The sequence below is a fragment of the Erythrolamprus reginae genome, chromosome 1 (assembly GCF_031021105.1).
Source record: "Erythrolamprus reginae isolate rEryReg1 chromosome 1, rEryReg1.hap1, whole genome shotgun sequence".
Classification (NCBI taxonomy): domain Eukaryota; kingdom Metazoa; phylum Chordata; class Lepidosauria; order Squamata; family Dipsadidae; genus Erythrolamprus; species Erythrolamprus reginae.
The window spans coordinates 301,293,701-301,320,352 of record NC_091950.1 but is presented as its reverse complement, the minus strand read 5'-3'; the positions used below and the strand labels follow the sequence as shown (position 1 = coordinate 301,320,352).

The window sequence follows — 26,652 nt, the reverse complement described above, 5'->3', positions numbered from 1 at the left end:
CTGACAGGACCATTTTAAAAATCCACTTCTACTGAATCCTTTTCTTTTAATGTTCTTTAATTCGTCTTCTCTTCAAGCAACAATGACTTGGATTTCTTGTTTAGCTTAAAAGGTAGAACTAGGGCTGTTCTTTTTTAAAAAAAAAAATGCAGATCACATCGCATATGCAGCGAGCAAATTCTTAAAATGGAGCCAGTACATATCCATGTTAAAACACAAACGTCTTAAAAAGCTTGGGTGTGAAACTTGATCACAGCATGTGACATCACATGACATCACCTGAAATACCATGTTTTTTTGCCTTTGTGGAGCCATGGTGGGCATGGTCTGTGTGCAAAGCATCCAGCCTGCAGGCTGCCAGTGTGACCACCCTTGTCTTAAAGAATACTGAGGCATGTCAATAACAAAATTCATCCAGAGTCTTTTGGGAGTTGGGCGGAATACAAATCCGAATAAATAAATAAAATTATTTCAAGTTACATTGATTACTGACTATTTCTACATTATCCTTTGTAATTATACACACATATTGTTTTATCATTCAAAAGTAACTATCACTAGAGGCAGTTTCTCTACACTCTTTCCAGAAAAAAAGGTATACAAAAACAATTATTTGTAACATTATGCATCAGGGAAAAAAACCCTTTATAATAAAAAGGCTTTATTTCTTCACCATATTTCAGTTTTGAATCAATGTCTGTGAAGATTCTCAGTCATCCATCCAGGTCATGGTTGCCTCAAAGGTCCTTTTTCTTTGAAGACATTAATTTCTCATCCAAAAGGCTTCTTCAGCTCTGACTGGATAGAATGAGTGCAGAGCCTTCCTGGAACTGTTCAAAGGACCGTGTTGTAGATTGGAGATAGAGAGGGAAACAATACATATATTGGAGACATATATTGGTGAACCACCACTTCATAATATGATGCCACAACATAGGAGAACAAACACATAAGGATTAGATTATGCATTTAGTCCATCTAGATCAGAGGTCCCCAAACTTGGCGACTCTAAGGATTGTGGACTTCAACTCCCAGAATTCTCCATCCAGCACAGCTCCAGTAGCAGCTATAGACTGGCTAGAGAATTCTGGGAGTTGAAGTCCACAAGCCTTAAAATCGCCAAGTTTGAAGACTCCTGATCTAGATAGTCCATCTGCATTTAAAAGAGATAGACCACTCTTCTGAAGACAGCAAAGTCCACATTTTGGACAGAGACGATCATTGGTTTGAAAAAGAGGTGAAACAGGACATCCATGTCAAAATTGAACAGCCCTCTCTAAGCAGAGGGGGTTGGGGAAATAAGACATTATCTATCTCCAGTATACAACACTGTCCTTTCAACAGTTCCAAGAAAGCTCCATGCCTATTTGCATCACTCAGGTGACCCTCAGGTTATCTTAATCCAATACACAATCACAACAGGGACCTTTACATAACCTGAAGGGTTTAACCATATTTTTAAAAAGACTATCTGATTTGTGGTAATGGGTAATGAAGAAAAAAATGGGAACCACTGATTTACAATAAATCATTGTTTCTTTTCATGGTTATTTATACTCATTTTAAAAATTTTTTGCATGGCTTCCCATCTTAGAACCTGGACCTCACAATAAAAAGAAAAACATAAATAAAACCCCAGCACTTCAGTTAAACTTCCTTGGATGCCTTCAACCAAACATGTTTCCATCTTGCTCAGTGCTAGGAGAAAGAGCCAGCTCTTTATGATTTTCTTTGGAGAGGGACATGAAGTCTACTTCATGATTATGAGACTTTTAATATTTTTCTCATTATTTCTATCTTCACAAACTGGATTTCCCATCTTGGGTGTCCATGTAGCCCTTGACTATTGTTGTTAAGCGCTAATCTTAAAATGTCAGTAATATTAAGTATTATTGATAATGTTTATTCCAGGTAAATTAGGGAAATAGCTTTAAGTTACGGTGTTCCAAAGTTATAAAAAAAGTCTATTATGTTCAAATATCCTGTAAGTTTTTCATGTACAAATACATTTAAGCATATATATATGTTCCACAGCATAGGCATCTGCTACTGGTCTGCTTCATCCAAAAATATTAACCAGTGCTTCATCCTTTAGAAGCTGCAGAGATTTTTATTTTAGTGTTAAACTTAATAGAAAAATGACTAAAAGGGGGTGGTTGTACTAGTAACAAGCCTTATGTTTCAAAATGGAGTTAAGATTAGACTTTGCAGCAAATCTTTCCTGAATATAGACGGGCTGTAAAGACATGGTATTTCTTAGCATTCTCACTATCTTCCCAGTCTTTCCACCATTTTCCACCCACCATACTGGGTAAGGCCAAGCCAAAGCCCAAAACATAAGGTGACCAACCAGGCAGCTGGCAAAATTAAAACCAGTTTCCAATACAAAGGCTAATTATCCAGTTTCTGTGTTGTGTAATTAAAAGCTTTACTTGATTAGATTTACACGTTGCTTTCTATTGGGGAATTTGATGTATTGATGGAAATAAAGCAGTGGTTTTATGGCTTTGCATAAATTATTTTCTGTATTATGTATGAACTTAAATCTAAATTCTTCCAAGAAAAAGAAATGTGCAAACCAATTTGGAAAATTTAGATAGGTTATATTTTAAGAATTTGGCACAACAGTAATGCCATCTTTAAAAACAAAACAAGACATTGCAACTTGCATTAAGTTATAAGATCTTCAAAACCACATATTCTACACAGGCAAATCCAATCCTAGGAGATGTCACTCTACATCAGTGGCCTCCAACCTTGGCAACTTTAAGACTTGTGAACTTCAACTCTGGGAGTTGAAGTCCACAAGTCTTAAAGTTGCCAAGGTTGGAGGCCACTGCTCTACAGTTGCAGCAAATGATGACTCCTTGCGATATCCCTCTGGACACAATCCCACAATCTGCAATGCATAAACTGGCCTGTGTCCTACTTTGGCCCAGCTCAAATAACTTGGGTGGAGAGAATAAAAGAAATAATTCCATTTAAATCACTCTGTATGCAGGTGTAAATGAGAGCTAGTTGCTTTTTATTTTTAATGACTTAATAACACATGATGGGCCAAGAGTCACAGATCAGGTGTACAACCACATCAATACTTATCAAGAATTATGATTAGGAAAGTGTCTCACAGATGGAGTCCAAAAATGACACTGGTATGGAAGATTTTACATCCATTTATTTCATCCCATGGCCATTTAAAGCATAATAGTCAATACATTTCTAACACTACAGAGAAATACCAGGGTGACCAGAGTATATATACAAGCCAAAAAAATAATAATGGATAGCTGAGTATGTATTCGGAATGGAATCCATTAAACCTCATTCAGCCCAGATTTTGTTTTTTTTAGGGAACAAGGTGCTAATGTGCCACTCGCTCATAAAATAAGTGTAACTGCTTCTAAAGCAAGTTACAACTGAAAACAGAGGGAAGGCAAGTTAAATGTAACACTAAATTTCATCTATAAACCTAGGAACAATGCTTCTTTGAATCAATTTCCATCCTCCAACAACATTAATATTCTATTATTTGTTTTTACAAAAGCCCACTACTGTTTTATTAAGGCTTGTTTTGCCCTGAGCAGCAAGGTGGAAATTAGCCCAAATGTCTAAACAGTTAAAAGGCAAGCACCAAGTGACTTTTATAGACAAATATAGCAATTTTTGTTAATGTGTAGTTGGGAGTAATATACAAAAAGTATTGCTCATTCATTTGGTAGAACAAACACTTTTTTTAAAACTCTAGCCCAAACTTCCAGAAAAGGTTGTGTTCAAGTTAGGCACTGAAGTAATGTTGAAAATGGTTAAGAACTTGCATGTAAGATTGGACCTTTTGCTGTCTTGACACCTGAATTCTGGTGTCCCTGTTGGAAAACTCAGGTTCAGCCCCCAAGACATTCCAAACAACCACAGCTAAAGTGTCAAGTCAACTCAAGCTAAGAAATAACTAATATACTAAGGCGATCCTTAAGGATTTGATTACATACATACCCATTCTAGCTGAAGTCAACTGGTGCAAACATGTTGTGAACACATTTGGTCTCTTAATCTAGTTTCTCTCCAGAACTCAGTATTAGTCAATCAGGTGTCCACACTGGCATGGCCAGTTTAAAATCCAATTCACACATCTATTTAGAAGGCCTTAAAGATCTTCTGTCTACAGATATACGTTTTAATAGGGCCAGGAGGCCATGCAATCTATGCTACAGAAATTGAGAGTAATGTTAAGGGGCAAACAAGTGCCTTTTTTTATACAAATTTAAACAATACAAGTAATCAACTAAGCTATCAAGAGTATCCAGAAAAAGAAACACAGCCAAATTCTACATTTTATTCACATTTATTTTTTCGCTTTTAGTGTGCTCACAGAAAATTAGAACACCTTAAGCAGGAATTTAATAGCAATTTTGTAAGCAAAGTTACATTCCATCTCTAAGTCAAATTGGTCAAAGCTTCTCCAGTATTTACAAAAAACATGATAGACATGATGCTACACAAAAACCATTGCATCTGAAATTGTTTTCTTTTTATTTTCAAAGACAACTGGAAAAAGAAAGCATTGTCTGCTGTCATCAAAAACATACCACAGTATAAACATTAACCATTCCACTTATCACAGCTTGGTTGAGTTTAAAATAGTGTGTGGTTTTTTTGTTTTTTTTAAAAGGTCCAAGATTACTGCAATTTTACAAAAAAAAAATGGGCAGGGTGGCAAAAAGTTGCAAACTTAATGTGCTTCTGGATATCAAGATTTGTTTTTATACAATAGTCACAGTTAAAAACACCCTGCTGGTAATACATAATTACACTTTATTAAGGTCATAAACCAGCAATAAACAATAAAGCCTATACAACTTGTATTTCTACTTAATCACTGACTGGTACAGCTAACATGAGATAAGTGAAAGTTCCTATGGTTTAAATGAATTTTCTAAGACTATGATTTTTTTTTTAAAATCTGAGTATTGGATTTTTTTTCTTTCTTAATCAAGACTTGTAGTGTTGTAAACCTTATAGAACATCTGCCTCACAAAATACATTGTAATAACTTTCTTTTTTTAAAAAAAGACTAACCCCTTATTTCCTGTGGCACATTTTCTTGGCAAATTATCTGCACCACTAATTCCCCATTGTGACCCCTATCACTTCATTTGCTATCCCTTATTGACTCCTCCATCTCCTTCATATATGGGCATGTCCATAGACTGACAAAAAAGAAAAGAAAGTTTACATTTTGAATAAAGATGCGAAATATGCAATAAACATTAATACTGATGTAAAAAAAAAAAGGAGGGACAAGGCAAAGGGAGGTATTTAGTCTCTCCTCTACCGAGTTGGAATGGTGGTAACAGAATGATTTGAGATGGGATCTGTGGGTAGAGACAAAAAGAGAGAGAGAGAGAAAGAGAAGAAAGAGAGACATCTTTTAAATCAATCCCTGGTTGTAGACAAGTTCTCCAAAACCAGTACCTGGCACCACTCCAAACAAACAAACAGGGGGGAAGAAAAGTTCAATCATCTCAAAATTGCCATTCTTTTCATTGCCTTGTTTTACTCTGCCGACTCGGTGGGTGGAGCTTCTGGACTAGACTCGGAGGCGGTTTCCTGTGAAGGAGCCGCCGCCGCCGCTGCCGGCTCCTCTGCTGCTTTGGCTGCCTCTGGCTCAGTTGAGGTGGTTTCGGTGGTAGCACTTGGGACCTGAGCCGCTGGCACCTCTTCTTGTTTCTCCTCTGGCTTCTGTTCTTCAGGAGCCTTGGCCTCTTCTCCGGCGGGCTTCTCTGGGGCAGTCTCTTCCAACTGGGCTTCCTGGGAACCCCCGGTCTCCTCTTTGGCGTCCTCTGTGCTGCTACCAGCGGCAGGGGCGGAAGGCGACGCCTCCTGGGAAGTCTTGGCTTCCTCGTCGCCCGCAGGCTCCGCCTCGGTCGCCGCCGTGTCAGCTTTCCCCCCTTCCGAAGCAGCCGTAGCCCCGTCGTTCTCTGCTCCTTCCCCGGACTCCTTTTTGTTCTTTTTAAAAGAAAAGCCACTCAGCTTAAAAGACTTCTTGAAGGAAAAGCGCTTCTTTTTTTTTTTCGGGGTCTCGTTACTGGAAGACGGGGTTGCTCCCTCCTCGGTTTTGGAGGAAGTCTCCCCTTCCACAGGAGAGGCAGGCTCTGTGCTCTCCGCTTCGGCGGTCTCCTTTTCGGAAGCAGCCTCGGATGGGCTCTGCTCTTCCTTGATGGACTCCTCCGCTGGCGCACTGCCGTTTGCTTGGAGTTCCTCCTTGACAGCCTCTGCAGCTGCTGGGGAGGCATCGCCATTCACCTTCACGTGGCCGTTCTCCTGGAAAGAGGAAAATGACTGTATTATTGGAGGGCACGCTCTCTTTAAGCCCCGGTGCAAGGCAGCCTCTGATTGGAGACTTCATCTCCCAGAAGCTCCATCTACCCAATGAGGAAATTCTGAGAGGTGAACTCTGATCCAGAAGGTACCAAGGGGAGGAAAAAACACCACCTGCCACTTCTCCAAAGCAAAAGTGGGGCAGACTTGGGCCATCCAGAGTCCAATTGGAATTTGGGCAACATAAATTGTGTGTTTTTGTATGTGTGTACACACACACATACATATAGTGGTTAAAGCACCAGGCTTTTCAAAGGGAGACTGTGAGTTCTAGTCCTGCCTTAGGCAAAAAGCCAGCTGGGCGACTTTGGGGCAGCCCTGCTCCCTCACTCTGCCTAGGAAGAAACCAATGGTAAACCACTCCCCAAAATTAAAAAAAATTACCAAGAAAACTGCAGAGATTGTCATCCATGCTATATCACCAGAAATTCAAAACTGACTTGAAGGCATCCAAACAACAAAACAAATACATTAAAAACAACAACAACAACCAGCCAAGGTTTACAAGCTGTTAGGAGAGGCAGAGCAAGATCAAGTCACAAAATTGGTGGTCTCTTGTGGCAGCACGTTGCCTCAGACCTTCTTGCGGCTTTCTAGGGGCGGGGGGAGGAAAAAGGTGCGTGACGTGTCGCCCAAAGGCTGCCGAAGAAAGGAGAGCCGAGCCCAGCCACGCCCCCCCCACGCCTTTCCTCCAGCTAGTCTCTTAAGGGGCGCTACGCGGCGAGAAGCGCGCGTCATCCTTCTCCAGACACGTCGCCCGGCCCTCATTCCGCGCTTTCCTTTTTCTCTCCCTCCCTCCCCGGATCCAAGCCGCTACACCCAAAGCGAGCGTCGGCCTCTAGAGGGCACTGTGGCTCCGTCTTCCACTCCTCGAGGCCGACGGTGGGACAGCCCAGGGAAACAACGCTGAGGGAGGAGCGAGCTGGGCCGGAATCGGCTCCAACGAGCGAACAAAGCTTCCCCGTCCGCTTTCGACCCAGAGAACCCGCTTTCTTTTCTCTCTCCTATCGCCTTTCCCTCAGTTCACAAAAAGCAGAAAACGGGCACCCTGGGTTTTTTCCGCCTCGCAAGAGGCGCTGCCAACCATTCACACGAACCCATCTGTTGCTCGCTCTGGGGCTGAACGCGCCTCAAAGGCTTCTTTCTGGAGCAACTATGAGGGGTGGCATATCGCGGGCCAAGCTGGCATTGGCAGGACGAATCCCATACCGGAGGGGGGGGGGAATAGCGCCTGGATACGGGGCGGATTACAAATACGCTCGGTAACATCCACCGCTATCCCAGGTTCAAGCCGCGGCAAGGGCCAGTTTTGCCCATTTACGTTTCACACGCGCAACGCCTCCCCGCATTCTCATCCTAAAACTCGTCGGATTTTAGAAGAGCCATCTGCGTTAAGCGGGCACACGGCGAAAGGGAAATACAGAAGAGGCCACCAGAGCCCAAGCTGCAAAGCTACCGTACGAGCAAAGCAAGATGGAGAAGGACAATTTACGCACGACAGCCCCTTCCCCTCTATATAACGCGAACAAACACTCCAGCGCCCCTAAACCACAACCTTTCTTTTCAGGTATCTCCGGCAGTTCTACCACGATCAACTAGATCTCTCCTCCCTAGACGCCAAAGGCGAAGATTGGGGTGGGGGGGAGGCAGAAAGAAAAAAGCCTTATTATAAGTACATGAAACCGCGGGAGAGCCCATTCAATGCGACCACCAAATCATATATACTGTATATGTATATACAAGCAAGGATGGTGGTTAAATCAGCCTTCCTGCGGAGACCAGCTAGGAAGAAGGCACCATCCATTAGGCTAGCATCTCACATTGTCCCCCACCACCACTGCATTACACGTACAACCGGTTCAAAAAATAAAAATAAAAACCCCCATAAACACAGTGCCATAAACAGCCAGTATTTTTTTTGTTTAAAAAGAGAGCTGTTGATCGGTTGGAAAGCCATCCCCCCCCCCCCTCCCGGAAAGAAGAAAAGAGGAAAGCCGAATAAACATTTGCACTCAGCCCAGAAACCAGTTTTTAACAATCCATTCAGCCGCTCCTTCTTTCTTACCTGTCCGTTCGCCTTGGAAGGAGATGCGGCTACCGCTTCCCCGGGTTTTTCAGCAACAGTAGTTTCGCCTTTTGCAGCGTTCTTCGAGAACTGGGCGCCCATGCTGGTTTAATTCAACAAAGGAAACTCGGCAGATCCAAAAAGGAAGGCAAACAAAGAACAGTAGGTTCGTTTCGTATAAAATTGCTGGGCGACCAGCAGCCTTGAAGAGCAGCGAGATACACACACACACACAAACGCGCGCGCGCGCACACACACTCACACACCAGTGGGGGAGGAGGAGGGGGGAGAAAAGAGAAGAGAGCCGAATACGTTTAAATATATGCACTCCGGTGGGTTTTTTTTAATAAAGCTGGAGAGGTCCACCAAAAAAAAAAAAAAGACAGCAGCAGAGGAAGAAAAAAGGAGGAATTCAAAAGGCAGGAAAATAGTCGAGCAAAAATATCAGAAGCCCAAGTTTTAGTACAAAAAAAAAGTAATAAAAAAATCCCAGATTTGTAGCCGTACTGTAGACAAGGGGAAAATGGAGAAATCTCCCTGGTCGCTAATAAGATGCGGAGTCCAACGCCCAAGTGCACAGATGAATGGGCTTCCCAAGCACTGACGGCGGCCCCCCACCCGCCGTCCACCAATCAACGCGCCGCCAGACAAAAGAGAGGGCGGGGCCTCCAATTGGAGCGAACAATGGAGCTGCGATTGCAATAATTTGAATTCGGCCTTGGACTGATAATTAATACTCCGAAGAACATAAATAAATTAGCGGCGTTAAGGCTGGCGCTCTGATTTCTTGCTAAAAAAAGAAAAAAGGGGGGAGGGAATCGAAGGATGCACGGTGTTTACTGCCCCCTGCCAAATGCTCCGTAAAAAAAATAACAATAAAGGGCAGAGTGGGGGGTGGATTTTGATTTGCAGGGTTGGTAGCCTGTGTTTGGTGTCTTGAGTCTCCCCCCCCCGTTAAGTTACAGACAATGGTTTGACTTGTGTGCGTTTTGTGATTTCATTTTCTCGCCCCCGCTGCCGCCCCCTCTTCCTCCTGCCCAGCTTCTTCCAAAAAAAAAAAAAGCCAGATAGGGAGGGTTGGTCCTCCTCTTCCTTCCCCCCACCCTTTAATTGGTTGCAATTGTTCAATTCTTCCAATTTGGAAGGTATTTAAACCACGTAGATCGAGTTTCGCTTAAGGGAGATCACGAGTTTGAAAATTATGAGGTCTGTAGGCCAGATGTGAAAAATGCTTCAAGCAGCTGCCGCTGTTACCTTGAAGGTGGAACGCTTTACTCCCTCGTCCCCAACAATACGGAGTGTTGGGGGGGGAGGGAATGCGAGAAGCTTACACCTCTCATTAAATTTCGCTGCCTGATTAGTTCTGATTTCAATCTTTTTTTGGAAACTGCCTATTGCAAAACCTTTTAAAAATTATTATTATTATTATTATTATTATTATTATTATTATTATTATTATTATTATTATTATTATGCTAGTACTGTAGGAATGTCAGTTTCTCCCTGTGTGTCTAAATAGCATCCACGTGTAACATTAAAAAAAGGGCTTCCAATTCAACAGAGCTCAGATCTGAATCGTTTTATACGTTGCTTGTCGGAGCCATGATGGTTTGTGTTGCATGACAATGCCAAGATTTCTGGATGTCGAAAGAAAGGGGGGGGGAGTCGTCTTTAAGAGCAAGAAACAGCCGGATCCTATCAAAAGAGTTTCGCGTTTCCCTACAACCCCATCCATGCCATGGCGAGCAGATGCGCTTAACCGCTTAATCCTTGCTGAGTTGCTGCTTCTTATCCCTTGGGTTTAAATCACTACAGCGGAGCCATAGGAAATGTCGGTGTGTGTGTGTTGGCGGGGGGGATATCTCTCTCGCTTCGTTGGTTGCAAAGCACATACCAAGGGGGTCGAGCGAGTTGCATATATTCCCCCGGAAACGTTAAGAAGCCGGTGGGCTTGTTTGTAGAGGGGGGATGGGGGGGGAAGAGGTGAAGGATTCAAGATTAATGGCATGTACTTTTTCTCTCCTCTGCTCCCCACTCCCCCTCCTGTTTCATTGTGTGACGAGTGCGGATTGATGCATTTGCCGCTATACAGACCCCCCTCCCAAAGCCCATCCTCCCCAGTGAATGTGCCAACATTCTAGTATTTTTTTATTTAGCAAGATGGCACTCCCGTCAAGGAATATTTCATTTCTAGCGGGCAAAATTCACAAGGCATATTTAAAAAACAAAAAAACCCCACTGAAACTCCTCCTTCCTTCTTTCCTCATTGCCATTTGTTTCCCTCCCCCGCCCAACGGTATTCTTTCAGATACAATTCCTTTCCTTCAGTTCAATCTACTCCCGGGAATATGGATCGACTCCGTTCGTGCAAAACGCGTTGCTTGTATTCTCATCTTTATCCCCCCCCCCACTCCGTCTTTTTTTTTTAACAGAAAGAGGAGGGAACACGCTGTGTTCAATTCGATGAATTATTCACTCTTTATTTTCCCCTAAAGCTGCCCCCCCCCTTTTTTTGTCAGACGTGCCTAGTGCCAACGAGCGAGGCTTAGCGTCCTTTAGGGAAACTCGGGCGGGAGGGCGGCATAGTGGAAGAAAAACCGACCCCCCCCCCCCCTTTTGTGTGTGTGTGTGAACATGTGGCACTCCCGAAGCCAAACGTAATCTTGGATAAATCCATTAACATCCAAGGCGCTTGTAAAAAAATAATAAAATGCACTTTGGGGAGCCTGTTGATTTTCTTCACTGAGGGAAAAAGAGGGGGGGGGCAAAAAAACCACCAGCCACCGCGGTTTACGTTCCATCTGCATTATTATCTGGTCTTCCTCTTTCTCTCTTGGTTCAAATTGCTGCGAATTCCGTCTCTAAAAAGGCGCCGAGAGCCTTCTCTCTTCCAGCATCTGCATCAAAAGGGGTGGAGAGGACAAACTGAGCTAGTCTGGGTTGTGTGTGTGTGAGTGAGTGTGTGGTGTGTGTGATTTCTCCTCCTTCCTTCTCTCTCCTTTCTCTTTAAGTGTCATTTGAGAAGCTCGGCTCCTTTATTGCTTCTTTGTTACCACCGGCTGCATTGCTTTTTTTTTTTTTTTTTTTGCAGGGTGCCTATTTACGCGGTATCGACTAGTTTCCTAGGCGACGGCCGGGGAAGATTCGCAAAGGGAGGGGAGGGGCCCTCGTGAAGCCAGGCGCCTGGAGGGGCGAGGGTTGCTTGAAAAGCCCAACAGATGGACCCTAAAGGGGAAGGGTAGGGGAGGAAGGGAAGGGAGGGCTGGCGGAGGAAGATGGGCTGAGCCCCAGGCGGCGGGGAGGAGGAGACTCCAAGAGGGACCGCTTGCGAGCCGAAGGAGCGGTTGATGTCGGTCATATGAACAGGATTCTTCCATGGGGCTCGCTCCGGTTTTCCTCGCCTTGTCTTGGACACGCATATTTCTGTGTGTGTGTATGTATCGTCAAGAATAACGTCTTGGACTTGGAGGGTCGCTGTGAGAGAAGACGCGGCTGGCGAGGCTTGCAATCATTTATCTCTAGGCCCTCAGAAACAAAGCGGATGAAAGGAAAATGGCGGGAGGTGGAAGGGGGGGGGAACTGGGCGAAGAGAAGCTTTTAAAAAAAACCCAAAACAAAACACCACACATGTATTAGGAAAAAAGAGTTGTCTTTCATTAAACACCTTGCTTTTTTTCATATGGAATAGATTCATCTCCCCCCCCTTTTTTTTTTTTTGAAAATTGCCGTGACTTCATGGCTTCAGACAGTTGAGTGCACGAGTTCTTCTGTTGTGGTGCAGGAGATCTTTTTAGATAAAACTTGAGAAGGAGAATTTCTGGTGCAATTCTGTGGCTGTGCTCTCTAGAAGCAGGATTTGGGAAGTCTGGAATCCCCCCCACCCCCTGGATGTCATCTCCGCATCTGCCTGCCTGCCCTCCTGCTTCTGATTAGCAATGGAGAGAATTTAGTTGCTTTAAAAAAAAATAGCAGACAGATATTCTTCTAAAGCAGAGGTCTTCAAACTTGGCAACTTGGGAGACTTGTGGACTTCAACTTGCAGAATTCTCCAGCCAGCTATGTTTATTTATTAATTTATTATTAGAGTTGAAAGGGCCCTTGCAGGTCATCGTCCAACACCCCCCCCCCCCCCGCTTAAGCAGGAAATTCTACAGCACCCCAGCCAAATGAGAGTCCAATCTCCTCTTGAAAATGTCCAAAGTTGGGGAGTTCACAACCTCTGCTGGCAGGCCGTTCCACTGGTTGATCGCTCTGATCATCAGGAAGTTCTTCCTTATTTCTAGGTTGAATATCTCCTTGGTCAGCTTCCAACCATTGTTCCTCATCTGGCCCTCTGGTGCCCTGGAAAACAGTGTGACCCCCTCCTCTCTGTGGCAACCCCTCAAGTACCTGTAGACTGCTATCATGTTCCCCCTGGCCCTTCTTTTCTCTAGGCTATCCATGCCCAGTTCCAGCAATCTCTCTTCGTAAGTCTTGGTTTCTAGTCCCCTAATCATTTTGGTTGCTCTTTTCTGCACCTTCTCCAGAGTTTCTATGTGTCTTTTGAAGTGTGGTGACCAGAACTGAATGCAGTACTCCAGATGTGGTCTGACCAGGGCATTATAGAGTGGTATTAATACCTGTCTGGTCTTGGAGTGTATCCCCCTGTTTGAAGAAGTCTTTTCGAAAGTATTCCTTAAAAGCATCGAAGCAGCTTATACTCCTATTTTTAATCATTATCCTTATCATCTTTACAGTGTCAATGCTGAGACTGACCAAAAGATGCTGGTTGAATGAAGATTTGAATATGAATCCACCAGTTAAAAGTAGTTTCTCAACATGCTTACCTGTAGCTAGCTAAACCATGGTTTCCTGAATTGCTCTAATTGTGTGACTTCGATCAACGTGCGCTGAACCACTAGATAACCATACTTGGCTGGATCCACAAACAGCAGGTGGAGTCACAAACTAACCATGGGTTAGTCCTGAGTTTTATAAATCCAGCCAATAGCTCATAATGTTTTGCTAGGCTGCTTTTGCAGATAAACATTTTTAGTAAAGCCTATGTTAGAACTATTGCTGGTGGAAGGAAGTGTGAGATAGCTGCTTCAACAGAAAGGTGAATTCCATGGTTCCACTGCTTCACTCCAAGGCCCCTATTGGTTTCTATAAATTAGACAGCCAGCTTGCTGCTTTGATTTATATCCTGCCTTAAATTTAGGAGGCATACACTGCTCCTTTCTTCTAATTGGCTAACATAAGGGCAGCCCTATTAGAAAAGTGTCTAACACTGACAAGTGAGCATCCATGTCTTAAGCTAAACTTAAACCTAGCCAGCTTTGTCCTCATCCAACACCTTCATCACTGCATCACTCTCAAATTATATTTTCCAAGTGGAATATGCTATTAACATTTTTACCAGTCAAAACAGCCCCTAAAACTATTTTAGGTTTCCTGCCTTATGCACACTTATTAGGAATAAGTGAATGAGAGTAGAGGGGTTATTTTGTCAAGCGTCAAAAAAAGAGATGTGTATATAACTTTTTTTTAAAAAGGTGTATCAATATTATAAGAGGTCTGTGGAAATGATTTGAAATAAAGAGGTAAAAAGAAAGGATCACTTAAACATACATTTAACAGTCATGCTACAAATCTCCAATAAATGTGTTAAAAGCACCAGCCATCATTGTATCATGCCTTATTCCAGGGGTGAAATGCTCCCAGTTTGCTCATGTCTGTTGGTCACTGGAGAGCCAGTTGCGAAGGCAATGCAAAGAAGGCTCTACCCACCCACCCAGATGCCACTATTTGGATGCATTTACCTCTGCACATGCACAGAACACTTTGCGCTTACACAGAAGGTAAAAGAATCCGAATGGCGGCATCCAGGCAGGTGAGTGGAGCCTCACTGCTTTGCAAATGTCTCTCCAACAATTGACAGGTACGAGCAAATCAGGAGCATTTCACCCCTGCCTTATTCCCTATGGCAGTAATGGCAAACCTATGACACGGGTGGCACACAGAGCCATATCTGCTGGCATGTGAGCCAAAGCCCTAGCTTATCTCCAATGTCCATGTGTGTACTGGCCAGCTGATTTTTGGCTGGCACAGAGACTGGTAGGGTATTTTTGGCTTCCAGAGAGCCTCCGGAGGGGATGGGGGAGGGCGTTTTTACCCTCTCCCAGCTCCATGGAAGTTTAGTTTAGTTTAGTTTAGTTTAGTTTAATCAGATTTGTATGCCGCCCCTCTCCGCAGACTCGGGGCGGCTCACAGCAACAGCAATACAAGACAAATCCAATATTAAATTAATTTTAAGAACACCACAAGTTAAAAACCAATCATACACACTAGCATACCATACACAAATTTTATAAGCCTAGGGGGAAGGAACATGTCAATTCCCCCATGCCTGACGACAGAGGTGGGTTTTAAGGAGCTTACGAAAGGCTAGGAGGGTGGGGGCAACTCTGATATCTGGGGGGAGTTGATTCCAAAGGGTCGGGGCCGCCACAGAGAAGGCTCTTCCCCTGGGTCCCGCCAAACGACATTGTTTAGTTGACGGGACACGGAGAAGGCCAACTCTGTGGGACCTAACTGGTCGCTGGGATTCGTGCGGCAGAAGGCGGTCCCGGAAGCCTTTAGAACAGTGATGGTGAACAGACTATTGCACCTGTGCAAGTGTTCACACCCATAATTCAATGCCTGGGCAAAAATTGTCACTTCTGCCTGCCTGGAGATGGTTTAGAGGCCAGGAACATGCCTTTTGCTAACTTCTGGTGGGCTATGTATGCCCTTTTTCACACTCCCCAGGCTCCAGAGGCTTCATTGAAACCTGTGGAGGGCAAAATCGCCCTCCCCCTTGGAGGCCCTTTGGAAGCCAGAAATGCCCTCCCAGAGCCTCCATGCAAGCTGAAAATCAACTGGCTGATGTGTGCTGGAGCTGAGCAAGGGCAACAGCTCACATGCTGGCAGATAGGGCTCTGCATGTCACAGGTGCCATAGGTTCACCATCACTGGGGGGAGAGAAACACGAGCCTAACAGGCTCATGCCTACTGAGCCCATCAGAAGTTGGAAAACAGCCTGTTTTCAGCCTCCAGAGGGTTTCCTCTGGGGTGGGGTAGCTGTTTTTGCCATCCCCAGACTTTGAATTATGGGTGTGGGCACTCCTGTAAGCGTGATAGCGCTCTTTTGGCACTCGAGGAAAGAAAGGTTTGCCATCACTGCCCTGTGGATTTTGCCGTGCTTAATTAACACAGATATAAATATATGATATATACCAACAGAACACTTAGGGTTCCAAGCAGCAAGTAGATGCCGTGTGGAAAATTCATTTTCTGATCCTGAATACCTTATGGGTAGATAGTATCAGTGATTTCGGAATTTTGCTTTTGCACAATTCTATTTATTCTGTTTGTGTCCTTTTTTTCTTTGAGACACTCTGGAGAAGTATCTGCAGTGCCACCTTGTTGCATAAGACTGGGAGATGTTATGTAAGTCAGTCTGCTTCAGAGTCTGTCAGCCACAGCATCCCAAAACAGAGGTAGGCAAAGCCCAAACCTAGGACTTCGGTGTTACTGCTTTTTCACTTGACTTTACAATTGCTTTTAAAACATAAACCTGGATACAATGTTCCATCCTTTAAGATGCAATTCCATATGTTAAGTTGTTAAATATGAGATTATGCTTGGGGTGACTAAGAAGAAAGCAAAGGCACCTTCGTTTTTTGGGTTAATATTGTTAATAGCAGAAATTGCACCTATGGTATTTCCTGCCGAAAGAAAGAAATGTTAATGCTTATCACACCTACTAGTGTAAAAAAAAACAACTATCCTAAATCACAGCTACATGCAAAAAGGAGGGTGGAAACTATAACTTTGTCCCTGTGATGTCATAGACATCTAAAGTCATCTATGATTTACAACCAGGTATGGATGTTGGATGCAAAATTGTTGCTCAGTTTTGGCCCCTGTTCATTTACCGAAGTTTTCCATGGTTTTAGAAGAGTTCCCCCCCTCCTCCAACACCAGTGATGTAACAAATAAGAGATAATTAATGATTGGATTGGTAGATTCCTTCAGGTAAATCTTGTTCTTATCCATAACTCAAACTGGGGTTAAATCTTGTGGAAAGCCATGTTTTGAACCTGTTTTATTGATTAAATTACAATTAGCAGGGTTGTAGTTTATGGTTTACAGCTTATTACTTTACAAATTTAAGTCCCCACATTGTTCTTTCATAATTTGTAAGGACCATTATACTGGATATTCAGAATTGTTTACATTGATACAAAAAAGGGAAAAAGAGAGAAATGTGTGATTAGTTGTAGTAGAAATTGTCAAACATGGATGACCCTTGCAACACCTATCAGTGTTTTCTGTGGGTAGAATGATATCTGCTAATTCTCCTTGGTTTTAAAGGAATAAGACAGTAGGAGATACGTTTGGTCAATTATAATCGATTTAACTCAGTAGTGTCACATAGGCCAGCCAGGCAAATTGTAAAATTGATGGTGTTCTAACATTCAGACTTCTAAATTCAGAGTTCAAATGTCACCTGGTGTCTTTGGGAGGTTTAATTTTGTTATATCTGTAAAAATAGCCTTGGAATTTTAGCATGCTGTTATATGTGGGTAAAAATACAGATAGAGATAATAAACCAACTTGGTACATTAAAAAGTGCTATACATGTGATTAATTATCATTAATCATGCCAAGTTACAAGTGTTATATTCTAAGGGGAGTATATCCTATAAAATGTGCTATAAATATCAATTTTCACTGTTCTTTGTGCTGGGAGCCAAGTTCAACATTTTTATTTTGCAGAAAAGGGACTCAGATTCTTAAATGGCTTACTGAGATCAAATGTAACTTAATTAACACACATACACAAGGCTCATTTTGAGTGCCACAACCTCCCATTTGAAGCTTTTAAATGTCACTCCACAAATCAAGAATACACAGAAGCATACTATAAACCATTACTTTTCATCCTTGGCAACTTTAAGATGCATGAATGTCAACTCCCAGAATTCCCCAACTAGCCATACTGTCTAAGGAATTCTGGGAGTTGAGGTCCACACATCTTAAATTTGCCAGGTTTGAAAAACACTGCTATAAATCAATATGCAGTTGTTTATAGTGTGAATTTGCAAGGGAGCTTCATCGAAAGAAGGGCTTATTTGAAAGCAGTTTTGTTTTTGGACACCAGCTACAGTACAGAAAGAGTACAAGCCTTGGGAGGAAAGTTTTGTGTATTAAAGGGTAGTCCAGTCCATTTGCCTGTTGTATGTAACAAATGTTTCAGACATGTTGCAACATGGAAACACAGGATAGGCAACAGTAATTGACCCCAGGAGAAGTAGCAACAAAATTACTTTGACTTTCCTAGAAATAAAAAAAAAAAAGGAGATAGGTGATTACAGTTTTAAAATAACGGCTAGCTCACAGGCATCAAACTGGTAGTGTCACATTGCTGTCACATATTTTGTGATGTTTTTCCTCTTCGTGGAGCTGGGGTGGGCATGGCCTGCATGTGATACATCCAGACCTCAGACCACCAATTTAACACCCCTGCAATAGCAAAAGTTTAGAAGTATACTTAACTTTGGGTGGTATGGTGTTGCAAAGGATACGTGTCATATAAGAATGTGTTCTTCTGCTGTAGGAGACTTTTTTGTAAGGAAAGAGTTATCACAAAGCTCCAGCCTATTTTCCATGTAGTGGTTTTCCAAGAATTGTGCCATTCCTATAGTATGATGGTGACACAGTTGTAGTGTTAAGCTTAAGGCTGATGCAGCCCTCATATTTGGAAGAGACATGATATCAGTTTTCAATTTGGAAAATATATTCAGGGAATATCTTTCTACATGTGCAAAGCAGCTTCTGAAATTATCCTAATTGATTCAGATGTCAAGTTAATTTGGCAAGTTAATTTGAATCAGAGTTTTGATTCCTCACACAGAATAGTTACATAGCCATAATGGTCTCCGATGAAACACAACATATCCAAAACATGTATTAGAAGATTTTAAATAAAAAACTTTCTCATGGCTTGGATCACATAAACTATTTGGTGCAGTTTATGTTTTTTTAAAAAACAACAACTGAGTTCCCAAAATAAAATTCCAAAAGTTCCATGGCATTTTCTGTCATCAAATTATTTATTTTTCCTCTCCAAGAATTGTATAGAACAATTCAAAACATTAAATCTTATTATCTATGATATTAAAACTTAGAATGAGCCATTCACCAACATTTACAAGCATGCAGAGCCGTGATGGTACAGTGGTTAGAATGTAGTATTGCAGGTAACTCTGCTCACAGACAGCATCTTGACCAGCTCAAGATGAGCTCAGCCTTCCATCCTTCCAAAGTCAGTAAAATGAGGATCCAGATTGTTGGGGGAAATAAGCTGACTTAACCACTCAGAGAATACTATAAAGCACTATGGAGTGGTATATTAGTCTAAAGGTGATTGCTATTTATCTTTATAAAACAAGTTAAAAATGGTTTCCTGAGGCAGCTCTGCACTGTTTGTATGTCTCATAAGATGACAGTTCAATACACCATAACAATGTTTACATCTGTTGGTCTGAGGAGAAGGATTCTTTTCATTAGAAGATACAATAGCTATTGCTGTGAATGTATACTTCTTTACACAATTTCCCTTAGTACCAGGGGTAGGCAAAGTTGGCTCTTCTATGACATGTGGATTTCAACTCCCAGAATTCCTGAGCTAGCATGATTGACTCAGGAATTCTGAGAGTTGAAGTCCACAAGTCATAGAAGAGCCAACTTTGCCTATCCTAGCCTTAGCCAGTTTGGTTAAATAGTTAAGGCTCGAGAAATAGAAAGCAAGAAACTGTTGAGTTCAAGTTCTGCCTTAGCCAATGAAAATCAGTGAGGTGACTTGGGGCTGGTCACACTCTCTTAGCCCAACCCTCCTCACAGAATGGTGGTTATGGGAAAAATAGAAGGGTTTGTTGGATATGTTTGGCATCCTGAAGTTATTTGTAAAAATAATAAAGGCAGGATAAAAATAAAATAAAATGATAACATAAAAACCACTTGTTATCTTCCATGTGGGTTGGGAATCTCGATCCCATCTAGTCGCATTGGCTGGGAATTTTAGGATTTTGAATCTCAGTATATACCTGGAAAACATCTAGTTGAAGAAGCTTGCATTAACATTGTTCAATATTTCTGTGTAGGAAAAAAGTGATCGCCATAATGTCTGTCATATATCTCATTTTGGAAAAAGGCATTGATTGGGTTCATTATTCATGCTAATGCAAACTATCATACTAATGAATAATGGTATGGCATGTTTAGCTTTGGCACAGCATTTTGTGTAAAGCCAGGCATCATGGCATGGAATATAGCCTAACGCAGTACCTGAACCCAGTTATGGTGGCTTTTAAAGTATATCAGGCTTAAAACAAACTACAGTGATCCCTCTATTATCGCGAGGGTTCCGTTCCAAGACCCCTCGCGATAATCGATTTTTCGCGATGTAGGGTTGCGGAAGTAAAAACACCATCTGCGCATGCGCGCCCTTTTTTCTATGGCCGCGCATGCGTAGATGGTGGAGTTTGCATTCCCCGCCGCCCACGCAAAGGGGAAACCCCGATTCGGCTCCTCGCTGCTGCTGCGCTACCGAGCAGATCAGCTGCGGGGCGGCCGAAGGAACCTTCCCTGGGTCTTCCCCCTCTTGCTGGCGGGCGGGCGAGCGGCGGGCATCAGCGAGGAGCCGGGGTTTCCCCTTTGTGTGGGCGGCCGGGAAGACCCAGGTTGGGGGTTCGAGGGGGGTGCTGGGAAGCCCCCCAGGCCGGCTGCGACCTTTTAAAACAGCCGCGCCGCTTCCCAGCTGACTCCCGAAGCCAAACCCGGAAGTGGTTTTTAAAAAAATTAATATTTTTTTTTAAATCGCGATATAGCGTTTCGCGAAGATCGAGATCGCGAAACTCGAGGGATCACTGTATGGCTTCATGTAATGCATAATGCCAATAAAGGAGAATATTTGTAGCTCAGGACTGAAATGAGGAGACCTAGGTGTTGTCTGAGCTTGCTTGTTTTTTTCTTTCAGATATTTCATTACTCTAACTAGGCAACACTGCTAGCACTGATGATGTTACCTAATTAGGGTAATGAAAGGTCTGCAAGAAAACAAGCCCAAGGACCCCTCATCATCCAAAGTCTCTGTACAGAGATCAGTTTGCAGTACACTTCTGGGTGCATTCTGCATGTAGTTTTGTGGGATGAAATTCCTTTTAAATTCAGTGGGAGGCCTGGCTATCCACCATTCTATTGTTCTTACTTAAACAGAAAACATTTGTAAGGAATATTCATTTGGCTTGAGTTGTTCTTTGGAAATAAAAATAAATGGCCTAGTAATTGTTGAGCTTTGCAGAACTCTCAAACCACTGAAAGAGAACATTTAACAACCAAGATGTGGGACATATATAAATGTAACTTTCCCCTCCAACTTTTAACAGTTTCATTAGTTTATAAATATAAAATACAAAAATAAAAAAGTAAATATATATATATCCATCCTAAGATAAAATACAGAAAATAGTATAAGGGCAGACTAGATGGACCATGAGGTCTTTTTCTGCCGTCAGACTTCTATGTTTCTATGTTTCTAAATAGTAGGAAACAGAAGGGAGGGAAAGAGGAAGAGAGAAGTGTATAAAAAAAGGGGGAAAAGAAAAAAACATTGACTTCTGTCTCTCTCTGGTGCAGTAGAGTAAGCCTTTAACATCAAACATCAACTTTTTAGTTTTCCACAATAGTATAAACTATCAATTTCTATAACAACAGATCTATCTAATCAATAAAACTCAAAATCAAAGGTTCAGTTTTTTCACCTCAAGCACAAAGTCCAGAAGTGATTTCCAAGTAGAAACAAAAGTACAGTGGTACCTCTACTTAAGAACGCTTCTACTTAACAACTTTTCTAGATAAGAACAATGTGTTCATGATTTTTTGCCTCCTCTTAAGAACCATCTTCTACTTAAGAACCTGAGCCCGGAAAAATTTCCCAGGAAATTTGAGAGTGGCCCGAAGACCCGGCCAGTTTCCTGCCACTGGGTTTCTCTCTCTGGTGCAGTGTATTGAAGGCAGCCTTGCGTTGGGTGTGTGGGAGGCATGTGCTCCTCCTCGCTGCCTCAAAGTCCCTCTTTTTTTTTAAGCCTTAAAGTTTTGGATTTTTTTTATTCCCTCACCTCACCTTCTCCCTTTGGCAGTGACTGTCCTCCTCCTCTTCTTCCTCCTTCTCCTCCCACCCAAATTCCAAGCTTTTATTTCTTTCCTAATGGTTTTGCATGCATTATTTGCTTTTACATGGATTCCTATGGGAAAAATTGCTTCTATTTACAAACTTTTCTACTTAAGGACCTGGTCACGGAACGAATTAAGTTCTTAAGTAGAGGTACCACTGTACTTCTATTCTTTTCTTTTGATCAAAACAGTCAGTTTAGCCATCTCTGCTAACTTCATCATCTTTTGCAGCCATTTATCCATTGTAGGAATCAAAATATCTTTCCATTTTTATGCAGTTTATGCATAAAACTACTTTATGTACAAAACACAGGTCAACATATATAAGATTTAAAAAATCAATTCCCCACCCCCCAAGTCTTTTTTCATTAAGCCCAAAAGAAAAATTTATGGTTTGATCTTTATATTCACTTTAAGAATTTTCTGTATTAATGAATCCTGCTCCAACATTTATTTGTTTTATCACATATAAATGTAACTTTTGGCTTGAATTATTTCAGAATGCTTGCCATCTGATATTTTTACTGGGCCATGTGTCTATGGCAACCTATCATAATTGTGGCAATATTCAAGATAAAACTTTAACCAGAATTCTATAGATAGCATACTATTAACATTTTTGGGGAGAGTATAAGAGACATCTTTTTCCTCCCTAAAAGAGGCTGAAAATTTGGGTGCATTTTATAATCTGAATCAGCGGTCCCCAAACTACGGCCCGCGGGCCGGATGCGGCCCGATGAGGTCTTTCAACCGGCCCAGGGCGGCTCACGAGATTTTACTGATCAATATAATAAGCTCCCGAATCTCCTGTCCACTCACCGCGGTCGGCTGCTGAGCGAGGAGAAGGTGGAGAGGCAAGGAGGCGGGGAGTAAAGCGGGCCTGCAATTGGCCAATTTATTTCTCGCCTTTAGGCAGAGCAGCAAAAGTTCCTCTCCCTAAAGGCGAGAAATAAATTAGCCAATTGCAGGCCCGCTTTCCTCCCCGCCTCCTTGCCTCTCCACCTCCTCCCCTTCACCTCCGCGGTGAGTGGATGCGAAATTCAGGAAAAGGCGATGGCAATTGAAAAACTGTCCATTGAGTGGGGGGGGAGGCAGCTGCTTGAAAACCCCTGACCTCCATCGCCTTCCCCCCTCCACAAGGCAAGCACACCTCGCCGCTGACACAGGCGGTGGGGACCGCCCTGTCCCCCTTCAGGGCCTCTTTGACAGCTCTCGGCATCAGCGGACGCCATGGCGTCGTTGTTGTTGTCGTAGCAGCCACCCTGCACTGGCCAGTAAAGCCAGCTGCCCGAGAAAGCAGCGCAGGAAAGCGGCGCATTTAAAAAGCGCAGGGCAGCCGCCGCGAAAACAACGGCTCAATGGCGGCCGCTGAAGCCGAGAGCCCGAAGCCCCCTCTCCAGCCCCAACACCAGGCTTCGGGCGAGCAGAGCTGTGCGCTGGCAGCCGGAGCTGTTGGGGAGGGCTCTGCCGGGAAGGGCTGTGACAGCGGCGAGGTGGCCACGCCGGCATTGTTCCTTCTAAGCTGCATGTGTGACCACCTCACACAGAAACATTTGCCCCTTTGCGCTGCCCCACCACCCGTTCCTCGGGCGCATTCCCGGGAGGTGGAGGAGTGAACGTGGCTATGCCTCTCAGCTGCAGAGCTGAACGGGGGCGGAGGCAACAGCGGAGCCCGGCGCTGGGGACATGCAGGGCCGCTCATCCAGGGGGGCGTGGACTGGCAAGTCGCCCTCCGTTCTCTCTCTTTCTCTCTCATATACCACGCCGGCAACAAAGAGAGAAAGAGAGAGAACGGAGGGCGGCTTGCCGGTCCACGCCCCCCTGGATGAGCGGCTCCGCATGGCCCCAGCGCCGGACTCCGCCGTTGCCTCTGCCCCTGTTCCAAAGAGGGGAGGGAGGGGGAAGAAAGAAAAAAGAGCTCCAACTTGGCGGAAGGCAGGAGGGGAGAACTGAGCGTGCTGCAGCAAGTTTGCTTGGCTTTCTGGGGCTTTTTTTTCTCCCCCTCCACCACTCCACAGTCCCAGAAAGCCAAGCAAACTTGCAGCAGCACGCTCAGTTCTCCCCTCCGCCTTCCGCCAAGTTGGAACTCTTTTTTTCTTTCTCCCCCCCCCCTCTTTGGAGGTGCAGATTTTTTTCCCCTCTTCCCAATCAGCAAGCGCGCGCGTAGATAAGTCCAACCACTTCCACCCCACCACCCGTTCCTGCAGGAAGAGTTCGAGCACACTACGCGGAGGCGGCGTGGGGCTGGGCGCTGGGCACCATGGAGGGCGAAGGGGTGGACGTATGTTGGTCCTTTGAAACCGCCGCCGCCTCCGTTCGGGTGAATTCAGGGGGTTAGCTGGAGAGGCGGCGGGGGCGACGGCGAAGTCCAGTGCTGGGGCCATGCAGAGCTGCTCATCCAGGGGGCCGTGGACTGGCAAGCCGCGCTCCGCTCTCTCTTTCTCTCTCTGTTGCCAGCGTGGTGTATGAGAGAGAGAGAGAGAGAGAAAGGAGGGGAGAGAGAGAGAAAGCAAGAAAGAGAGAAAGTGAGAGAGAAAGAGGGAGAGATAGAGAGGGAGAAAGAGGGATAGAAATAGAGTGAGAAAGAAAGAGGGAGAGGGAGAGAAATAGGGAGAGAGAAAGAAAGCAAGAGAAAGAGGGCAAAAGAGGGAGAGAGAAAGGAAGAGGGAGAGATACAAAGAGGGAGAGAGAAAGAGTGAGTGAAAGAGACAGAGAAAGAAAGAGAAGAGAGAGAAAGAGGGACAGAGAGAGAAAGGGGGATAGATGGAAAGAGTGAGAGAGAGAAAAAGAGAAAGAGAAAAATGAGAAAATTATGGAGAGAAAACGAGGGAGAGGAAAATGAAACAAATGAGAGAGAAGGAAGAAAAGAGAGGGAAGAGAGAAGTAGAGAGGAGGGAGGGAAGGAAGGAAGGAGAAATGGAGGGAGTTTCTTGATTTAAGTTTAAATTTACTTGTTAATAAAAATGTATAAATTACTTTATTACTTAATTACTTATTTTAAATATTGTATTTGTTCCCATTTTGTTTTTTACTTTAAATAAGATATGTGCAGTGTGCATAGTGATTTGTTCATAGGGGTTTTTTTATAGTCCGGCCCTCCAACAGTCTGAGGGACAGTAAACTGGCCCCCTGTGTAAAAAGTTTGGGGATCCCTGATCTGAATGAACCTTTTTCAAAGCTTTTTCTCCAGACCTAACAAGGTGCTAATGATCTTTCCAGCTTCCTACTCCCTCTGAAGAAGTTTTTTTCCAGCCCTAACTCTTTGCAGGCTTGTTTTCATTCCCACTCCCTCTGAAAAAGGCTTTTCCAGCCCTAAATAGGAGATAAAATAATGTGCTGAAGATGAACAGATTAAAGATGCTAGCCAGATAAATACCCGGTAGGTAGATTTTTTCCCTTATTTTCCTCTCCTCAAAGTAAGGTGCAACTTATACTCCGAATAATATGGTAATTAAAACAGTGGGAGTTGAAGTCCACACACCTAGGAGTTGACAATGTTGGGAAATACTGGCATAAATACTGGCATAAACAATTATTGTAAATTAACCCAGAGCACCTGCCACAAAACATGTTCAGACTTCGGCTTTATAATCATGTCAAAATAATAGGGTTTGGCTGGAAAGCAAAACATATCAAACTATATTCAAATAGTGCTAGGAAGGGCTTCATATTGGAGGTGGTTGATAGATTAATATCAAATCCCATCTATCTCCCTGCCTCCTCCATTCTACTCTCGTCCTTCCTATCTTTTAGCTACTATATTTTGTATTTTATATTTTTGTAGTATTTAATCTTAATCTTTTAAGAGTTACCCTGTGGTATGATGATTAATAAATAAATAGTTTTATCAATAAATTTGATAAAACAAATAAAATAGTACTAATGGGATTGAAACCACAACTCACTTTGAAATGAGGAGACAGGTGAAGGTATAAACATGACAGGAAACCTATCATAGAACCACGTTTGCTGTTTCCCCAAAGCTAACAGTATTTTTTCCCAGCAGGACAGTCTCATATACATTACTTGAATATGGTGTGGGGTGAACCAGCTCTGTTGTGAATCAATGAATAACTATTGTTTAGTTACTTGGCAAATGATACATGATTCGGAAATGTAATAATGTCTCAGTTCAGAATGTGACACCCAGGGAAACAGATAACTAGGAGCAGGAAGCTGGAATTGGTAAATCTAAAATATTTTTAAGATTCCTCTGCCTTGTGGGAAACAATTGTTTCGTGAGAAATGATTTAGGAATATGTTTCTCATACATTTTCTTGTACATTTTGTAAATAAATTCCCAGTGATCGTTCCTATCCAAACAAAACCTAGCTATGTAGCACTTCCCCTGGACTTCTCATCAGTGGGGGGGGGGGGGGGGAGTACTTTTATTTTTGAAGAAATTTCCAGTATTACAAATTTGTGGAAAGACTTCTAATTCCCCAACATTGTATGTTACAGAAGGGTACTAATTTATCACACATTGCCAGTTTTTATTGATAAGGTCAGTTGCTTGCGATGCACATAATTTATATACGTAATAGAATTTAGAGCTGACATTGAGAACGTATGAGAGACCTTTTAAGAAAGTCATGGACACGCCAGATATAAAAGCAGGCATGAGAAAGAAACTCCAAATAGCCCCACTTTGATTTTGACCATATTTTCAAGATTCTGTTATAGCTACAACAATACAACAATATAGCTACAACAATACAACAAGTCCTCAACTTACAACCACAAAATTTATGTTATTACATGAGAATTTTGTTTAGTTTTGCCCCATTTTGTGATTCCTCTTGTCATATTTGTTAAGTGAATCACTGCAGTTGTTAAATTAGAAACAGGGTTGTTAAGTGAATCTGGTTTCCCCATTGAGGGCATCCCGTGACTCCAGGATGCTGCAGTCGTCGTAACTGTACATCAGTTGTCAAGCATTTGAATGTAAAATA

At 43.1% G+C, this 26,652-nt stretch overlaps 1 protein-coding gene across 2 annotated transcripts; it reads right to left on the bottom strand.

Annotated features, from left to right (window-relative positions):
- Positions 1-3,157: 3,157 nt before the first annotated feature.
- MARCKS (myristoylated alanine rich protein kinase C substrate) lies at positions 3,158-9,474 on the bottom strand. 2 transcript variants are annotated; one of them, XM_070733379.1, is made up of 2 exons: positions 8,441-9,474; positions 3,158-6,318 (listed from the first exon to the last, which is right to left on the bottom strand). In XM_070733379.1, the coding sequence occupies exons 1-2, from the start codon at positions 8,540-8,542 to the stop codon at positions 5,551-5,553; spliced, it is 870 nt and encodes a 289-aa protein (XP_070589480.1). In that variant the 5' UTR covers positions 8,543-9,474; the 3' UTR covers positions 3,158-5,550. The 2 variants fall into 2 exon arrangements, with proteins under 2 accessions (XP_070589480.1, XP_070589481.1); XM_070733380.1 differs by lacking the exon at positions 8,441-9,474 and adding an exon at positions 6,760-8,214.
- Positions 9,475-26,652: the final 17,178 nt, after the last annotated feature.